The 11,997-nt window shown below is 47.1% G+C and overlaps 2 protein-coding genes across 6 annotated transcripts in view; one reads left to right on the top strand and one right to left on the bottom strand.

Annotated features, from left to right (window-relative positions):
• The first annotated feature begins 86 nt into the window (after positions 1-86).
• On the top strand, positions 87-5,015 carry tegt (testis enhanced gene transcript (BAX inhibitor 1)). The gene is made up of 10 exons (XM_037479209.2): positions 87-317; positions 1,458-1,551; positions 1,663-1,771; positions 2,055-2,175; positions 2,290-2,338; positions 2,503-2,600; positions 2,688-2,767; positions 2,861-2,961; positions 3,220-3,295; positions 4,140-5,015. The coding sequence occupies exons 2-10, from the start codon at positions 1,496-1,498 to the stop codon at positions 4,161-4,163; spliced, it is 714 nt and encodes a 237-aa protein (XP_037335106.1). The 5' UTR covers positions 87-317; positions 1,458-1,495; the 3' UTR covers positions 4,164-5,015.
• Positions 5,016-5,243: 228 nt separating this feature from the next.
• Positions 5,244-11,997, bottom strand: part of nckap5l (NCK-associated protein 5-like) — a 28,964-nt gene continuing 22,210 nt past the window's right edge. For all 5 annotated transcript variants that reach the window (XM_062565691.1, XM_037479203.2, XM_062565687.1 and 2 more), the window contains 6 exons: positions 8,920-11,810; positions 8,561-8,690; positions 8,010-8,082; positions 7,603-7,881; positions 7,176-7,330; positions 5,244-6,439 (listed from right to left, as the gene is read on the bottom strand). In XM_062565691.1, coding sequence (XP_062421675.1) covers positions 6,179-6,439; positions 7,176-7,330; positions 7,603-7,881; positions 8,010-8,082; positions 8,561-8,690; positions 8,920-11,810 — 3,789 coding nt within the window. In that variant the 3' untranslated portion in view covers positions 5,244-6,178. The remainder of the gene's footprint in view (positions 6,440-7,175; positions 7,331-7,602; positions 7,882-8,009; positions 8,083-8,560; positions 8,691-8,919; positions 11,811-11,997) is intronic.

The raw sequence follows: 11,997 nt of genomic DNA, 5'->3' as shown, positions 1-11,997 counted from the left end.
ATGGGTCGGCCATTTTAGGTGTACCGGGGACATTGCTCGGTGTCACACCAGGAAGTACCCTTCAATATAACGGTTTCTTAACGACGTATTAGACAACGACAACTTATATTAATTGTTCAGTAATTATAATGAAGGTGACTTGTTGATTTATCCGCATTGGTGAAGTGGGTCGACACGTATTTCACTCGTATTTCATGGGAACGGGGACAACAATGTTATGGGCGTGGCCACGGTGACGTCATTGTGCCACTGACACGTACAGCAGGAAGAAGAACGGCTGCCAAACAGTCGATAGCTTGTAGCAGAGTAAGTTAAAGGTAAGGGCTTGTGTTAGCATGTTGTGCTAATTCCTTCGGTGTATCGTATTAACATCCACTTTTAGCTGCAACAATGCTTGCGATATTTCATCAATAATTGCCGAGACGTCGAATTGTGTTGACAAATGAGCTACCAAACGTTAGCTTAATAAGCCAAACCGCTCGGTATTACACCGTAAGTTAGCTAAGCGTTGCTTAGCTAGCTAGCTAGCAAAGCAGAGCTGTTCATGTGATATCCTCATACGCTAAACATAGTTTTGGGCTGTTAGCCCAGAACAGCCTCGATTATCCTGTTTTTAATAACCAGTTTTAAGTTACGTTTGATTTTGTTGCCAGCTGTTAGGAGTACCGTTATTACCAATTGAGAATATTAACGTTAGAAAGCTTGCTAGTGTGCATAATCGTAAGCGCTTATCAGTTTTAACCTGTTGTGCAATATAAATGTCATAAACCCTCACCGATACAACTCAGACCGGAGTAGTTTGTCTTCACGGCCTTCGGGTAGAATTTTACCATATAACTGCTTACGTTTAGGACACCCTACTTTATGTTTAGAAAAGGTTGACATTTTGATTTAAAATATAACTTTAGTGACCCTTTCTGTCAAAGCTCCGAAGGCCATCTGCCTAGTGCGTAGTTTAATGACCACATAGAAGAACTATGTGGTCATTAAACTACGCACTTGTAATAAGTGACATGTTGGAAGTACAACTCGGGTCATTTTAACTACTCTGGTCATTTCAACTCGATTTAAGTAACGTAGCAATGCACATAGCAGTAGTGCTTCAAAGTGTAAGTAACTTATTGGGAATCTTGCTGAAGTCCAAATTGGCTGATTCATTTCTATTGATGGTATACTGTTTGGTAGTTAAATCGGCCATATTTGATCTGAAATCTTAATTAAAAATAGTTACAGTAGTTAAATATATGGTTGAATTAAAACGTTAGATCCATTTTGAATGTTGAGGAAAATGATCTAAAATTGTATATTAGTGACCGTAGCTATTGCTCCTCTTGCCTGAACTCTAACAAACTATTCACCTGTGGTACCTTCTGCAGTTATAGTTGTACAAAGGCTTTGATTCGGTCTGAAATTGGTGCGTGAGTGTAATCATGTGCGTTTGTGTTCTTCTGTGTTAGTTCAAGAATCTTCAGTTCCCGAAAGCCCGGAGTACATCATGAACGTGTTTGACCGCAACATCAACTTTGACTCCCTCTTCAAGTTCTCCCAAATGTACGTAAGCATGCGGTCTATTGCTATCTGTCGCATACTTCACATATCTACTATACAACTTGAGTGTGAACTGCCCCTTATTTACTGTAAATACATTTTTTTTTTTTGCAGATCTCATTCCACCCAGGTGCACTTGAAGAATGTGTACTCCAGCCTGGCACTTTGCATGTTTGTGTCCGCAGCTGGCTCTTACGTCCATGTCGTCACACGCCTCTTCCAGGTAAAGCTAACGAGATGCAACAGTCTCTGTCCAGGTTGACCCTGTATGTCCATGCAAATAGTGCCCGTAGTCCTACTTAATCTTCCAGGGGTGAACATACTCGCCTGTTGAATCCGATCATAAGATGTTATGTGATAAGAGGACAAAAAAAATTGTTTGGACAAGATGACTTATCGTAACATCATATAGTGTATAAACAAAACACCAACTACAGTTTAAGTGCCGTTGCATACAAATGATGCACTGGATGCCTCATACTAACTCCTCGTGGTCCTGTTCTCAGGGAGGTGTGCTGTCTGTACTCGGCTCTTTGGGCATGATGTTTTGGCTTGCCATGACGCCACACAACTCTGAAACAGAGAAGAAGAGACTGGCCATCTTGGCAGGATTTGCCTTCCTAACAGGTATGGAAGCTGATGTTACAAGCTCTGTTGGCCCATAGCATGTTAACTTTGTCTTTGTTTATTTACCTTCATGTAAGAGGCTATTGGCAGCATTTTCATTCTGCTCTTCTCCAGGTGTTGGCCTTGGCCCCACACTGGACTTTGTCATCGCTGTCAATCCGAGGTATGTGAAATGTTTTACTGTGGCAGCTGCAGCTCGCTGACTAAAAGTTAAAAATTATACAGCTCAAGAGCAATGTGTGATGATTAGTAGCCGCTTCTCGAAGTCTGTGGAAAAAGCCAAATAATTCAAAGTGGGAATTTAATGGAAATTTCTTTTTTTCCCAGCATCATCCTGACTGCTTTCATGGGAACCTCAGTGATTTTCATTTGCTTCACTCTCAGCGCTCTCTATGCCAAACGCAGGAGCTATCTGTTCCTTGGAGGTAAAGGCTGTTTATTAATGTTGTGACCATCACACTGTATACCTCCATTCACAACTATACCTCCATTTAACCCATAACGTTTGTTAGGCACTCTGATGTCCGGCCTTTCCCTCCTGTTCCTGATGTCTGTGATGAACATGTTCTTTGGATCTGTGATGCTGTTTAAGGTAGCTGAACCAAGAGGCACCATTCCTTTCAAAATGTTTGATCGGCTGTGTCAAGGTTTTGGTCTAAATCCTATTTTTCATGTATTCCGACAGGCGCACATGTACCTCGGGCTGCTCATCATGTGCGGCTTTGTCCTGTTTGACACTCAGCTCATCATTGAGAAAGCAGAGAATGGCGACAAGGACTACATCTGGTGAGGACTTGTGTTTTTGAATCCCTCATCTTTTGGTTCTAATTCCTCCGCACCAAATACCATGCAAATGCATCATTCCATCGTGATGTGTAGCCTGATATCCTAAAAAAAGTAAATTTGAGTCCAACTAGTTTACTTTTTCAGAGCGGCAACCGGAGATCAGCCCTTAACAAAATGAATTGTTATAGTTTATAGCCTTATTTTAGGGATATTGACTATTGAATGGTCATTTTTATACTCTTATTTTTTTTTTAAAAGGCACTGCGTTGACTTGTTCCTGGATTTCATCACCATCTTCAGAAAACTTATGGTCATCCTTGCAATGAACGATAAGGTACAGAATGTCCTATTAATAAGTCTTACCTGCATATTCAAATTGTGCCACAGAGCTCAGCTGGCTGAGCCACACATCCACATATACCGCCCTGCTACTGGCAATACTCCACAATACACCAAATCAGTGCCTCTAAATGGTTGTGGACACATGCATCATGAACCTCCAGATATTTTATGAATTTTTACTGAGAATATTATTTTTTAAAGGCATTTAAATTTGGGCAATATGAAAATCCCTTATTGACTAAATTTACTTTAAGAAAATGGATGCCCTACATGAAATGATCATATCAAGAAGGATGCACATTTATATCTATATCTATTGATATCAGACGCATTTGTTAAAAATCCCATTTGTGTCGGTAGTTTAGAGCTGATTTGCATGAGGCCAAACTGAGCTTAGAAAATCCGATTGATCAACTGTCTCATCTCAAAATGAATAATGTAATTTCCAAAACTCATAACATATTTTCATCTAATTAAATGTGTAGTTGTTGTCTTTTAAAAACTACATTTTCTCTGCGGTCAAAACCTATTTACTCTCCCACACAAACCTGTTACAACAAGGCGCCATCAGCCAAATAACACCAAATCAAACGTATGCTGTTCATTCTTTTTTTCTAGTTTAATTGTCTCACACTACTCCTATGACCCTCCTGTGGGGAACTTTGAATGTAACTAGCTGACTGTATATAGCCTCTTTGTTAACTATATCTGACATTATCAGATGGTTATCAAGAGTACTTTGAGCTTTTTGATACATTAAGATGGATTATTTGTTTTTTGTTTGTCACAACATTTAATTTCCCTTGTCTTACAACTTGATTGTGTATCCCTTTCAGGAGAAGAAGAAGGAAAAGAAGTGAAGAACATTTGCAATTTACAAACAATTTGTCAGCAGAGGCACAATTTGCAACGCATTTGGTGCTTTTCACTTTATGTCTTCATTTATTCAATTAACTCCTAATGTGGTCTTATATTATTAAAATTACTTTGATTTAACTTCTGAACTTTCAACAACAGTTGAATGTAGGTTTATGGTAAACTAATGCTACTCCCTGTCATGGCTGTGAGTGGAGAATTAGACTAATGCTGCAGTGAACATGCTTGGCCTGTAGAGGGGAGTGTCGCCCTATGAAGACTCATTATTTAGTGCCATAAAGGAATGACGTGATGGGCTCCTTTCTTTTTAGTGGGTCATGTCAGCTTCTGAGGCTAATTGTTTTTTTGTCGTTGATTTGCTTATTCTTTAGTTTCCCTCCATTCTCTTTAGTGGAGTGTCATAAGATGAGGTGGCCCATGATTTTGACAATAGGTTATCCCTTTTTAAAAAGTGTTCCCGTCGTTGCTTTTGTTCCGACAACTTTTCTTTTGAGACCAACATTTTGTGTAAGAATGGTGACGCCGGGTAACACGGACAAACCCTAAAAGCCTGTCGGAGTTATGATCCACAACAACTCATTCAGACAGACCTTTGGGATTTAGTGTGTTGGGAGCTGGAGGAAGACGTCTGTGCCATCTGTCTTTACAGCTGATAGTTGTTCAGACCTCTCCCAGTGTACATTTCTCTAAATATCTTGTCTAGAAAGTAGTTAGCCAAACGATGTGATGTTAAACTTAATGATTTTTTGGAAAATGTATACTGTGAAGAATTTATTTTATCGATGTAAAATTTCAACTAATTTGATACATTTGCTCAAATAAATGTGTTGAACGTATCGAAAGTGATTTTTTTTTACCATGAAAAAAATGTTATGTTGTTCGTGTCATTGGGCAAAAATGAGCTGACCATGAGTTGCATTGTGGGTAATTCAGGATTCTGAAAAACAAGGAATGTGTTTCAGCTAAATTGTAATTCTCAAAAGAATTCGGTGTGATGTAACACTTAAGATCATGCGCTTTGTGTGGTGGATTCAACCGGCCAAAATAACCCCTTCACACAGAACTAAATCAAAACATTTTTTAATTAGAAAGTTGAAAAACGGCAGTTGGTACATAGGACCTCTATTGGCTAGGGAACGAACGGCAACGGAGATGTTGAAATACAGTTATGAACATACTTACTAAGCGAAGAGACTGCAATTTCACTGCAAATGATGTACATTCAAAATAAATAATAGAAATACATATTCATTGAATAGTGTAGCCTTTTCTCTTATCTATGTTATTATTGCTGGTATATATTACCTTTAAATGTATAATGATTTTAAAAGACATTTTCTGATGCAAATCAGTAATAATTGTTTATACATTTAAAATTGTGATGCATGAGTTTAGCAATAAATAATCACAGATATTAACATTCATTTTTTAAGGAGTTTGGTTTTTTTTCAGGGTCCCCCCCCCCCCCCCCCCAATACATTATTTGACTAAATGATGTCCAGAACGGATGTATTGACACAGATCACCAGCCGTTGAACCGCTCTTGCTTGATGTACACAACAAACGATCCGTCTACCAAGGTGAGTCAAAACAAAAAGACAAGTTGCTGAACAACTACCAGAAGTGACAACTTTTGTGCTAATCATTAGCATAGCCATGCGTTTTGTAGTCCTCTATACATGAATCAAAGTGTCCACAGGAGAGTCTGATTGTGAGAAAAATGAACAGCCTCTATGATCTGGGGTGGCTTTTGGCTTCATGTTTATAGGAAATCCTGAGAGGTCTATTGATCTCTTTCCAGTTGCAACAGAGAAACAGCTGATGAGAAAGCGTCGCCACAATATTCTTGTGAAACATCTAAAGAGCACGGTTTCTCTTCCTCAAAGATGGCGGTGGGTCAGCAGCATCACAGTACGGCCTGCAGAGCGGGGTTGTGTCTCATTGTCCATGGACTAGTTAGCTCCTCTCTCTCTTCCCCCCCCCCAAATCCTTGGCTGGATCATCCTTGGCTTCCGCAGGACGACAGACTGTCGTAGAGAGAATCACTGAGCGACTCGGGCGTCTCCAGGACCTGGGGGCGGCTCGGGGACAGCGCCTCCTCCGGTCGCTCCCTGAGCAGCTCCAGGCCGGCCTCCCGGCTCACTTCGGGGACGCTGGGGGTCCGGGTCTTCCCCCTGCGGATCATCCCCGACTGGGCCGGGACGGGCAGGCTGCCCGGGTCGCCCGGCGGCCTGGGGGAGGGACCGCCCACCTTCATGCTCTGAAGGGATGCACAGTGGGGTGAGAAATATTTGAGGTTGTGTATTTTGTCTTATGCAACGCCCTCAGGTGGTTTAAAAAAAAAAAAAAAAAGTGGGTTACATAAAGCATACTACTGTAAATCTTTAATGGATGCTCAGCTGATTAATAATTTCTAACGGGAGAATGTGGTTCTGTGTTTTTTACGTTATGTAAGATGTGCAGAGTGCAGATTTAAAAATATATCTCAACTTTACTGCCTGCAAAGTACTTTCAGGCTCTTGGTGACCCAGATTTCTCCTTGAAGCAGCTTTTCAATATGAAAAATGACCGATACTGTCTCCTGATACTCATTAATGGGTTTTTTACGGTCACTCAGTAAACACGACTGGAACTGGATCCCTCCACTGTTGTGCTTCCTGAGGGTTTTTCTTTTGGGAGTTTCACATAATGGTAATAGCATGTGAAGTAAGTCATAGTATAGTTGTTACAAAAAGTACAGCATGTCAAAAAGAAACATGAAATAAAATGTGTCTAAATCGTGACAAAAATATCATAGTTCTAAAAAATACATGTGATTAAAAAAAAGTAGTATCTAGTATAGATTGCCATTGTATTTAGAGTACATGATGTAAAAAAACAGTTCAAAATGTATTAAATGTAATACATTTACTACTAACCTACGACTTTTTCACACGCCTTTATTTACTATAAGACATAGTGTCTAAAATAGAAGGTTGTCATAATAAGCATCCTACCCCTCTGAATGGAGATCCAAAGGACACCGGCTCCTCTTCCTCCTCCTCCTCCACTGCCAGGTAAACCTCTGCTGGTCCTGCTGCGGTCTTCAGGTTGGGGAAGGTCCAGGTCTTCGAGCGAGGGGAAAACATGTTCGCTCCGTGGGCCTCTTGGTCTATATTTCAAAACACATTTCCAAATGTCATTACTAAATATGATCTATCAGGAACACATTGAAAAAAGATCTGATCCAAAACTGAATTATCTCATCAACTACTGGCCAAAGGAACAGTTTGATCTGTTCTGTACTACACGACTGTAGACTCTCAATATAACACTTTCTGTTATAGAATTGCCGCTTTATGTGTATTTTGAGTGCAGTGCAACTTTGGAGAATACATCCAATCACTACAGCATGCTACGAAAATGGCCTCCTGTGCCTGTCACCTTCACGGATGACGCCGGCGGAGCTCCTCCCCTCCAGCACGGAGCCGTACTGGATGGTCGGAATCAGCTGTTTGTGAGGCGCGTAGCACTCGTCCTGAGACGTGGGCTCCCTGTCCAGGGTGCGGGCCCGGCGGCCGGCCCTCCCCGGGGAGCCAGAAGAGTGGCGCTCGGCCCCCGCCCGCGTCTTGGACAGGCTCCGCCCCGCGGCGCCGCTGCTGCAGTCGGGCAGGGGGAACGTACCGATGCCGCTGTCCAGAGTGTACGTGGACGCTCCAGAACCTGCAGGGAAACGACTCATTCAATGACGGAGCGATGCCCAATTATTTTGGGGGGTATTAACTATTCCTCTCTGGCATGACCGTGGTTATTTACCTTTTTAAGGTATTACAAATTCCAGAGACTCTTACCTGCAAAGTGTTGAGCGTGAACTGAATCTGCAAGATTTTCATCTGATGTTATTTTGCCGATTCTTTCGGACCCCTTCATGACAAAACAGAGTAGCAGAAAGAGTTAATGCACCAAAAGTCGTCTCTTTCTCACTTCCGTATCCGGAAAACGAGTCAAACTGCAGTAGGACCTGAGTTTAGACAATTCTTAACCAGGGTTAGAAGAGTCCCTTAAAGTTTCTATGAGTCTTATTACTCGTCATCGGTGCCATCGGTTCGGATTCCTCGTAAAATCAGATTCAATCGTGCAGGATACTTCAGATGCTCCTGGAAACATGTTGTACAATATGACCCGCCCGAAGGGACATACGTCTCCTATGTAGTGAAGGAAGTGTTTTAATAGAATAAAATGAAACTGCACTGAATGTCAGTGGTGCAATACTGAAACCTGCAAGCTTGATGCATTCAGTTAAAGTGGGTCAGTTTCTTTTATCACTATTGTAAAGGTCAACACTGCCAGTTTGTGTCTTTACTATAGAGAAGAAGAAAAAAAACAACAACTAATGAAGTACCTTCTCCATATCGTCGCGACTGGTGGTGTGAGAGATGACGTCGCCCTGCTGACAAAACACTGGCTTGGAGGTCTTGCAATCGAACGAGAGCCGACGTTGGGGTACGCTGATCATGTCTTTCCCGTCCACTCTATTATATTTATTAAACACAGGTTAAGTCAAGTTGTGCAAGCTTTACCCCCCCCCCCCCACCCCCAAAAAAATCTAGGTGTTAACATTCTCTCATTGAAAGGGCTAGTTCGCAATTAAGACTATTTACACAGGATCGTTAATGTAGACGACCTCAGCAAGATGGAGAAGTTAATCTATACTTATTGATTGATGATATCGAGCAGCGTCACAACCCACTTGTCCCTCACCTGTTCAACAGCTGCTGCATGAAGTTGTCGGAGCGTCCCCCCCGGTACATCACAGCCAGCTGTCCCTGAGCTGGGTCCATCACCACCTCACAGGAGTGACCCCTCCCCGACCTCTCCACGTAGGCCCTCTCCTCCTCCAGCGCCCTCCGCAGCCCCTCCGCCTTCTCCATCAGGGACGAGATGTTCAGGCCCTCCACCCCCTCTTTGCACTTGCCGGCCATTTTCGCGGAGTCCCTGCTCACCGAGGGGATGTTGATCTTCCACTCCTTCTTCTCGTCCTTGGCCTTGGGCGCGGCGTCCGCCTTGCGGCTCAGCGCCGGCAGCTTGCTCTTCTTCAGGCCGAACCAGCTGGCGATGCCGTTGGAGGCCTTCTGCTTGACCTCGCTGACCTGCGCTCCTCGGTCTTGCTCCTGGAGCTTCAGCATGTTCTCCTCGATGCCCTTCATCACCTTCTGCTCGATGGCGGACTGCGGGCTGGGGACCGGCGGCGGCGGCTTCTCCTCCCCCTCGCACACGGGAGGCCTCGGCGGGGGCGGCGGCAGGCTGTCCCCGTACATCGGATTCTTTTTGCCTTTGCCGCTGATCTTGGTCCTCTCCTCCGATTTGGAGGAGTAGCGCGGGGCCTCGGCGGGCTTCGCCCCCCTGTGGATGGACGCGCCCTGGCAAGGCTTGGACGGCGACTTTGGGGGGATTTTGTTGGGGCTGTTGCTACCGTGAGGACCGGCGCCCGGTTTAAGGTTATGGGCCAGATTTAAGGAGGCGGGACACTTGATGTTGTTGCGTAGTACCTGCGGAGCGTCCGCGCTGGGGGGCGGCAGAGCGATTTTACTCTTGGAGCCTTCCGTCTTGGCCACGCACGGCTCCTGTTTGACCGCCACTGACGCGGAGGATTTAACGGCGTGTTCGTACAGCTGCGATGAAGCGGGGTACTTCAAACCACCGCCGCTAAGTCTAGGTTTACCGTCCCCGGGGTCTGTGTATTTTGAATGTCTCTGCTCCTCTTTTGGCAGCTCCGTGGGCTCCTTCCTCCTTTCTTCTACAAACGGGCCCTCGCCCACCGCCTCGACCGGCCGGAGGCCGACCTGGAGATCCTCGGAGCTCCTCAACTTCCCGAGCGCAGCCAGCCGGTCTTTGAAGGCGTGGTGGCTGGAGTCCGCCGGGGGCCTCGTGGCCGCGGCCGCGGGCCTCTTGGGGATGGAGGAGTCGCCGCTCCTCCTGGCGGGAGGCGGGGGCGGCTGCTGGGCGGCCTCGCAGCTCTGCAGAGGGATCTCCCTGGCGTCTGCCTCCTGTCGCTCTCTGGTTTGAGAGAAGCTGGCTCGGACCGGCGCCACCTTGTCGACGGCGGCTGCGTTGGGGAGGCTGTGGTGGTTGACCCACACCGGGCTGTCTGAATCCTCTTCCTCATCCGATGTGGATTCCGACGAGGACGAGGGCGACTGCTTCCTTTGAGGGGGAGGGTTGAGGACGCTTTCGGGCAGCGATTTAACGAGCTTCCTCTCACCCCCGTTGGCCTTTATTTGGGATGGAAGTGTGGTTCTTTTTTCAAGGCCCTGGGTTGGTTGCTCCTCTCTGGAGTTGGTAGACATCATGCAGACATTTTCATAATGAGGGACCCTCTGAGATACTTTGGGTGAAGAGGAGGAGGAAGAGGAGGAGGAGGCCGCCGTAGGAGCCCCCATGTTTGCAGCGGCTTCAGGTGCCGACAGGCTGCAGCCCAGATCCTGGGCGGGCGAGACGGAGACGTCCTCGGGCTGAGGAGGCGAGGTTGGCGCCGAGTGCGTGGCGGGGTAAGACTCGGACCTGGAGGGCGGCGGAGGGGGCTGCCTGCAGCGCTCGGTGGTGGTGGCTCTGCGCGGGGGAACCGGCGAGTGGTACACCTCGTAGTTGTTGGTGCGACAGGGGATCCTGGAGCTGCGAGTGAGTTGGGGGCTCAGGCGGACGGCGGAGGCCGCAGGCTGAGACTTCTCCCCGATCGTGGGGATCTTCAGGAACTTGAGCAGTTTGGACGGCGAGTTGATGGCGGCGGTCTTGACGTCGGTCAGGCACGACGTGCTGGGGCTGACGGAGGCACTGGCTCTGGCGGAGGAGGCCTCCTGATCTGTGCGCTCCCTCTCGGGGACGGGGGAGGGCTCGCTCGGCGCCGCGGGCTTGACGCCGTCGCCGTCGGTCTCCGTGTCACAGTGGGAGGTCTGCGCGCTGTCTGGCGCGGAAGCGGGCAGCTGGGAGGCGGGACAGAAACCCGCGAGCTCTTCGGCGCTTGGACAACTCTCGGAGCGCTGCGTCTCTCGCTCCGTCCCCGTCCCCTCCAGACCCCGATCGCCCGCCTCTGTGACGGAGGACTGCGCGGCGGCGGCGGCGCCCGCTGGCGGCCGGTGGGCTTCATTCTTGTTGCAGTGTTTCGACGGGGGAATGGACTCCGCCGCTCGGCTCCTACTGTGACATTCGGGGGCTACGTGGCTCTGGGCGGCCGGCTTGGCTTTGGGAGGAGTGCAGACATGGCTGCATGGCTTTGGGGGACTGTCCGGGCTCCTCTTGCAGTGCAAACAGCAGGAGTTCCCTCCGTCACACTTGGCTGCCCCGTCGCCGTTGACGCGCTGCTGCGAGTCGGCGTCGGAGCACGAGTAGTTGCAGTGCGAGTGGTGGGACTTGCAGGGCAGCGGAAGGGGGTCGGCGGTGGCCAAAACCGCCTCGGTGGACATGAGCACCTGGCTGTAGTCGCAGAAGGACAGGCTCGCGGTGGACGGGTGGAACTTCAGGGGGTCTGTCTCCTCCATCTTGCGAAGTACCTCCAGGATGTGTGCTTTCTTCTTGAAGAAGGGAGACAGGGCCTCCATGGAGGCGGCGGAGCCCCGCGGCCCGGGGGAGGCATGTTGTGTGCGGTAACCATTTCCCTTTTGGACAGAAATAGTCCTCCATCATCAAGAATTCAATGGCAGACAATATACTTTATGGAGACCTTTACAGTGTTTGCGTACAGGAAACAGGGCAACTTTTTAAAAAACAATAGTTGAAACAGAGCAAATGTCAACGGCAGCTTTCATCGTCACACACAGGTCCCACTAAGAGGCTTTGATAAAA

This window comes from Pungitius pungitius, chromosome 1 (genome assembly GCF_949316345.1).
Source record: "Pungitius pungitius chromosome 1, fPunPun2.1, whole genome shotgun sequence".
NCBI lineage: Eukaryota > Metazoa > Chordata > Actinopteri > Perciformes > Gasterosteidae > Pungitius > Pungitius pungitius.
This window is presented reverse-complemented; position numbering and strand designations above follow the sequence as displayed.

Coding starts and splice junctions, on each gene's coding strand:
- tegt (XM_037479209.2), top strand. CDS start 1,496: ATGAACGTGTTTGACCGCAACATCAACTTTGACTCCCTCTTCAAGTTC. Junction 1,772..2,054: donor TCGTCACACGCCTCTTCCAG/GTAAAGCTAACG, acceptor TCCTGTTCTCAG/GGAGGTGTGCTGTCTGTACT. Junction 2,962..3,219: donor GGCGACAAGGACTACATCTG/GTGAGGACTTGT, acceptor TTTTTTTAAAAG/GCACTGCGTTGACTTGTTCC.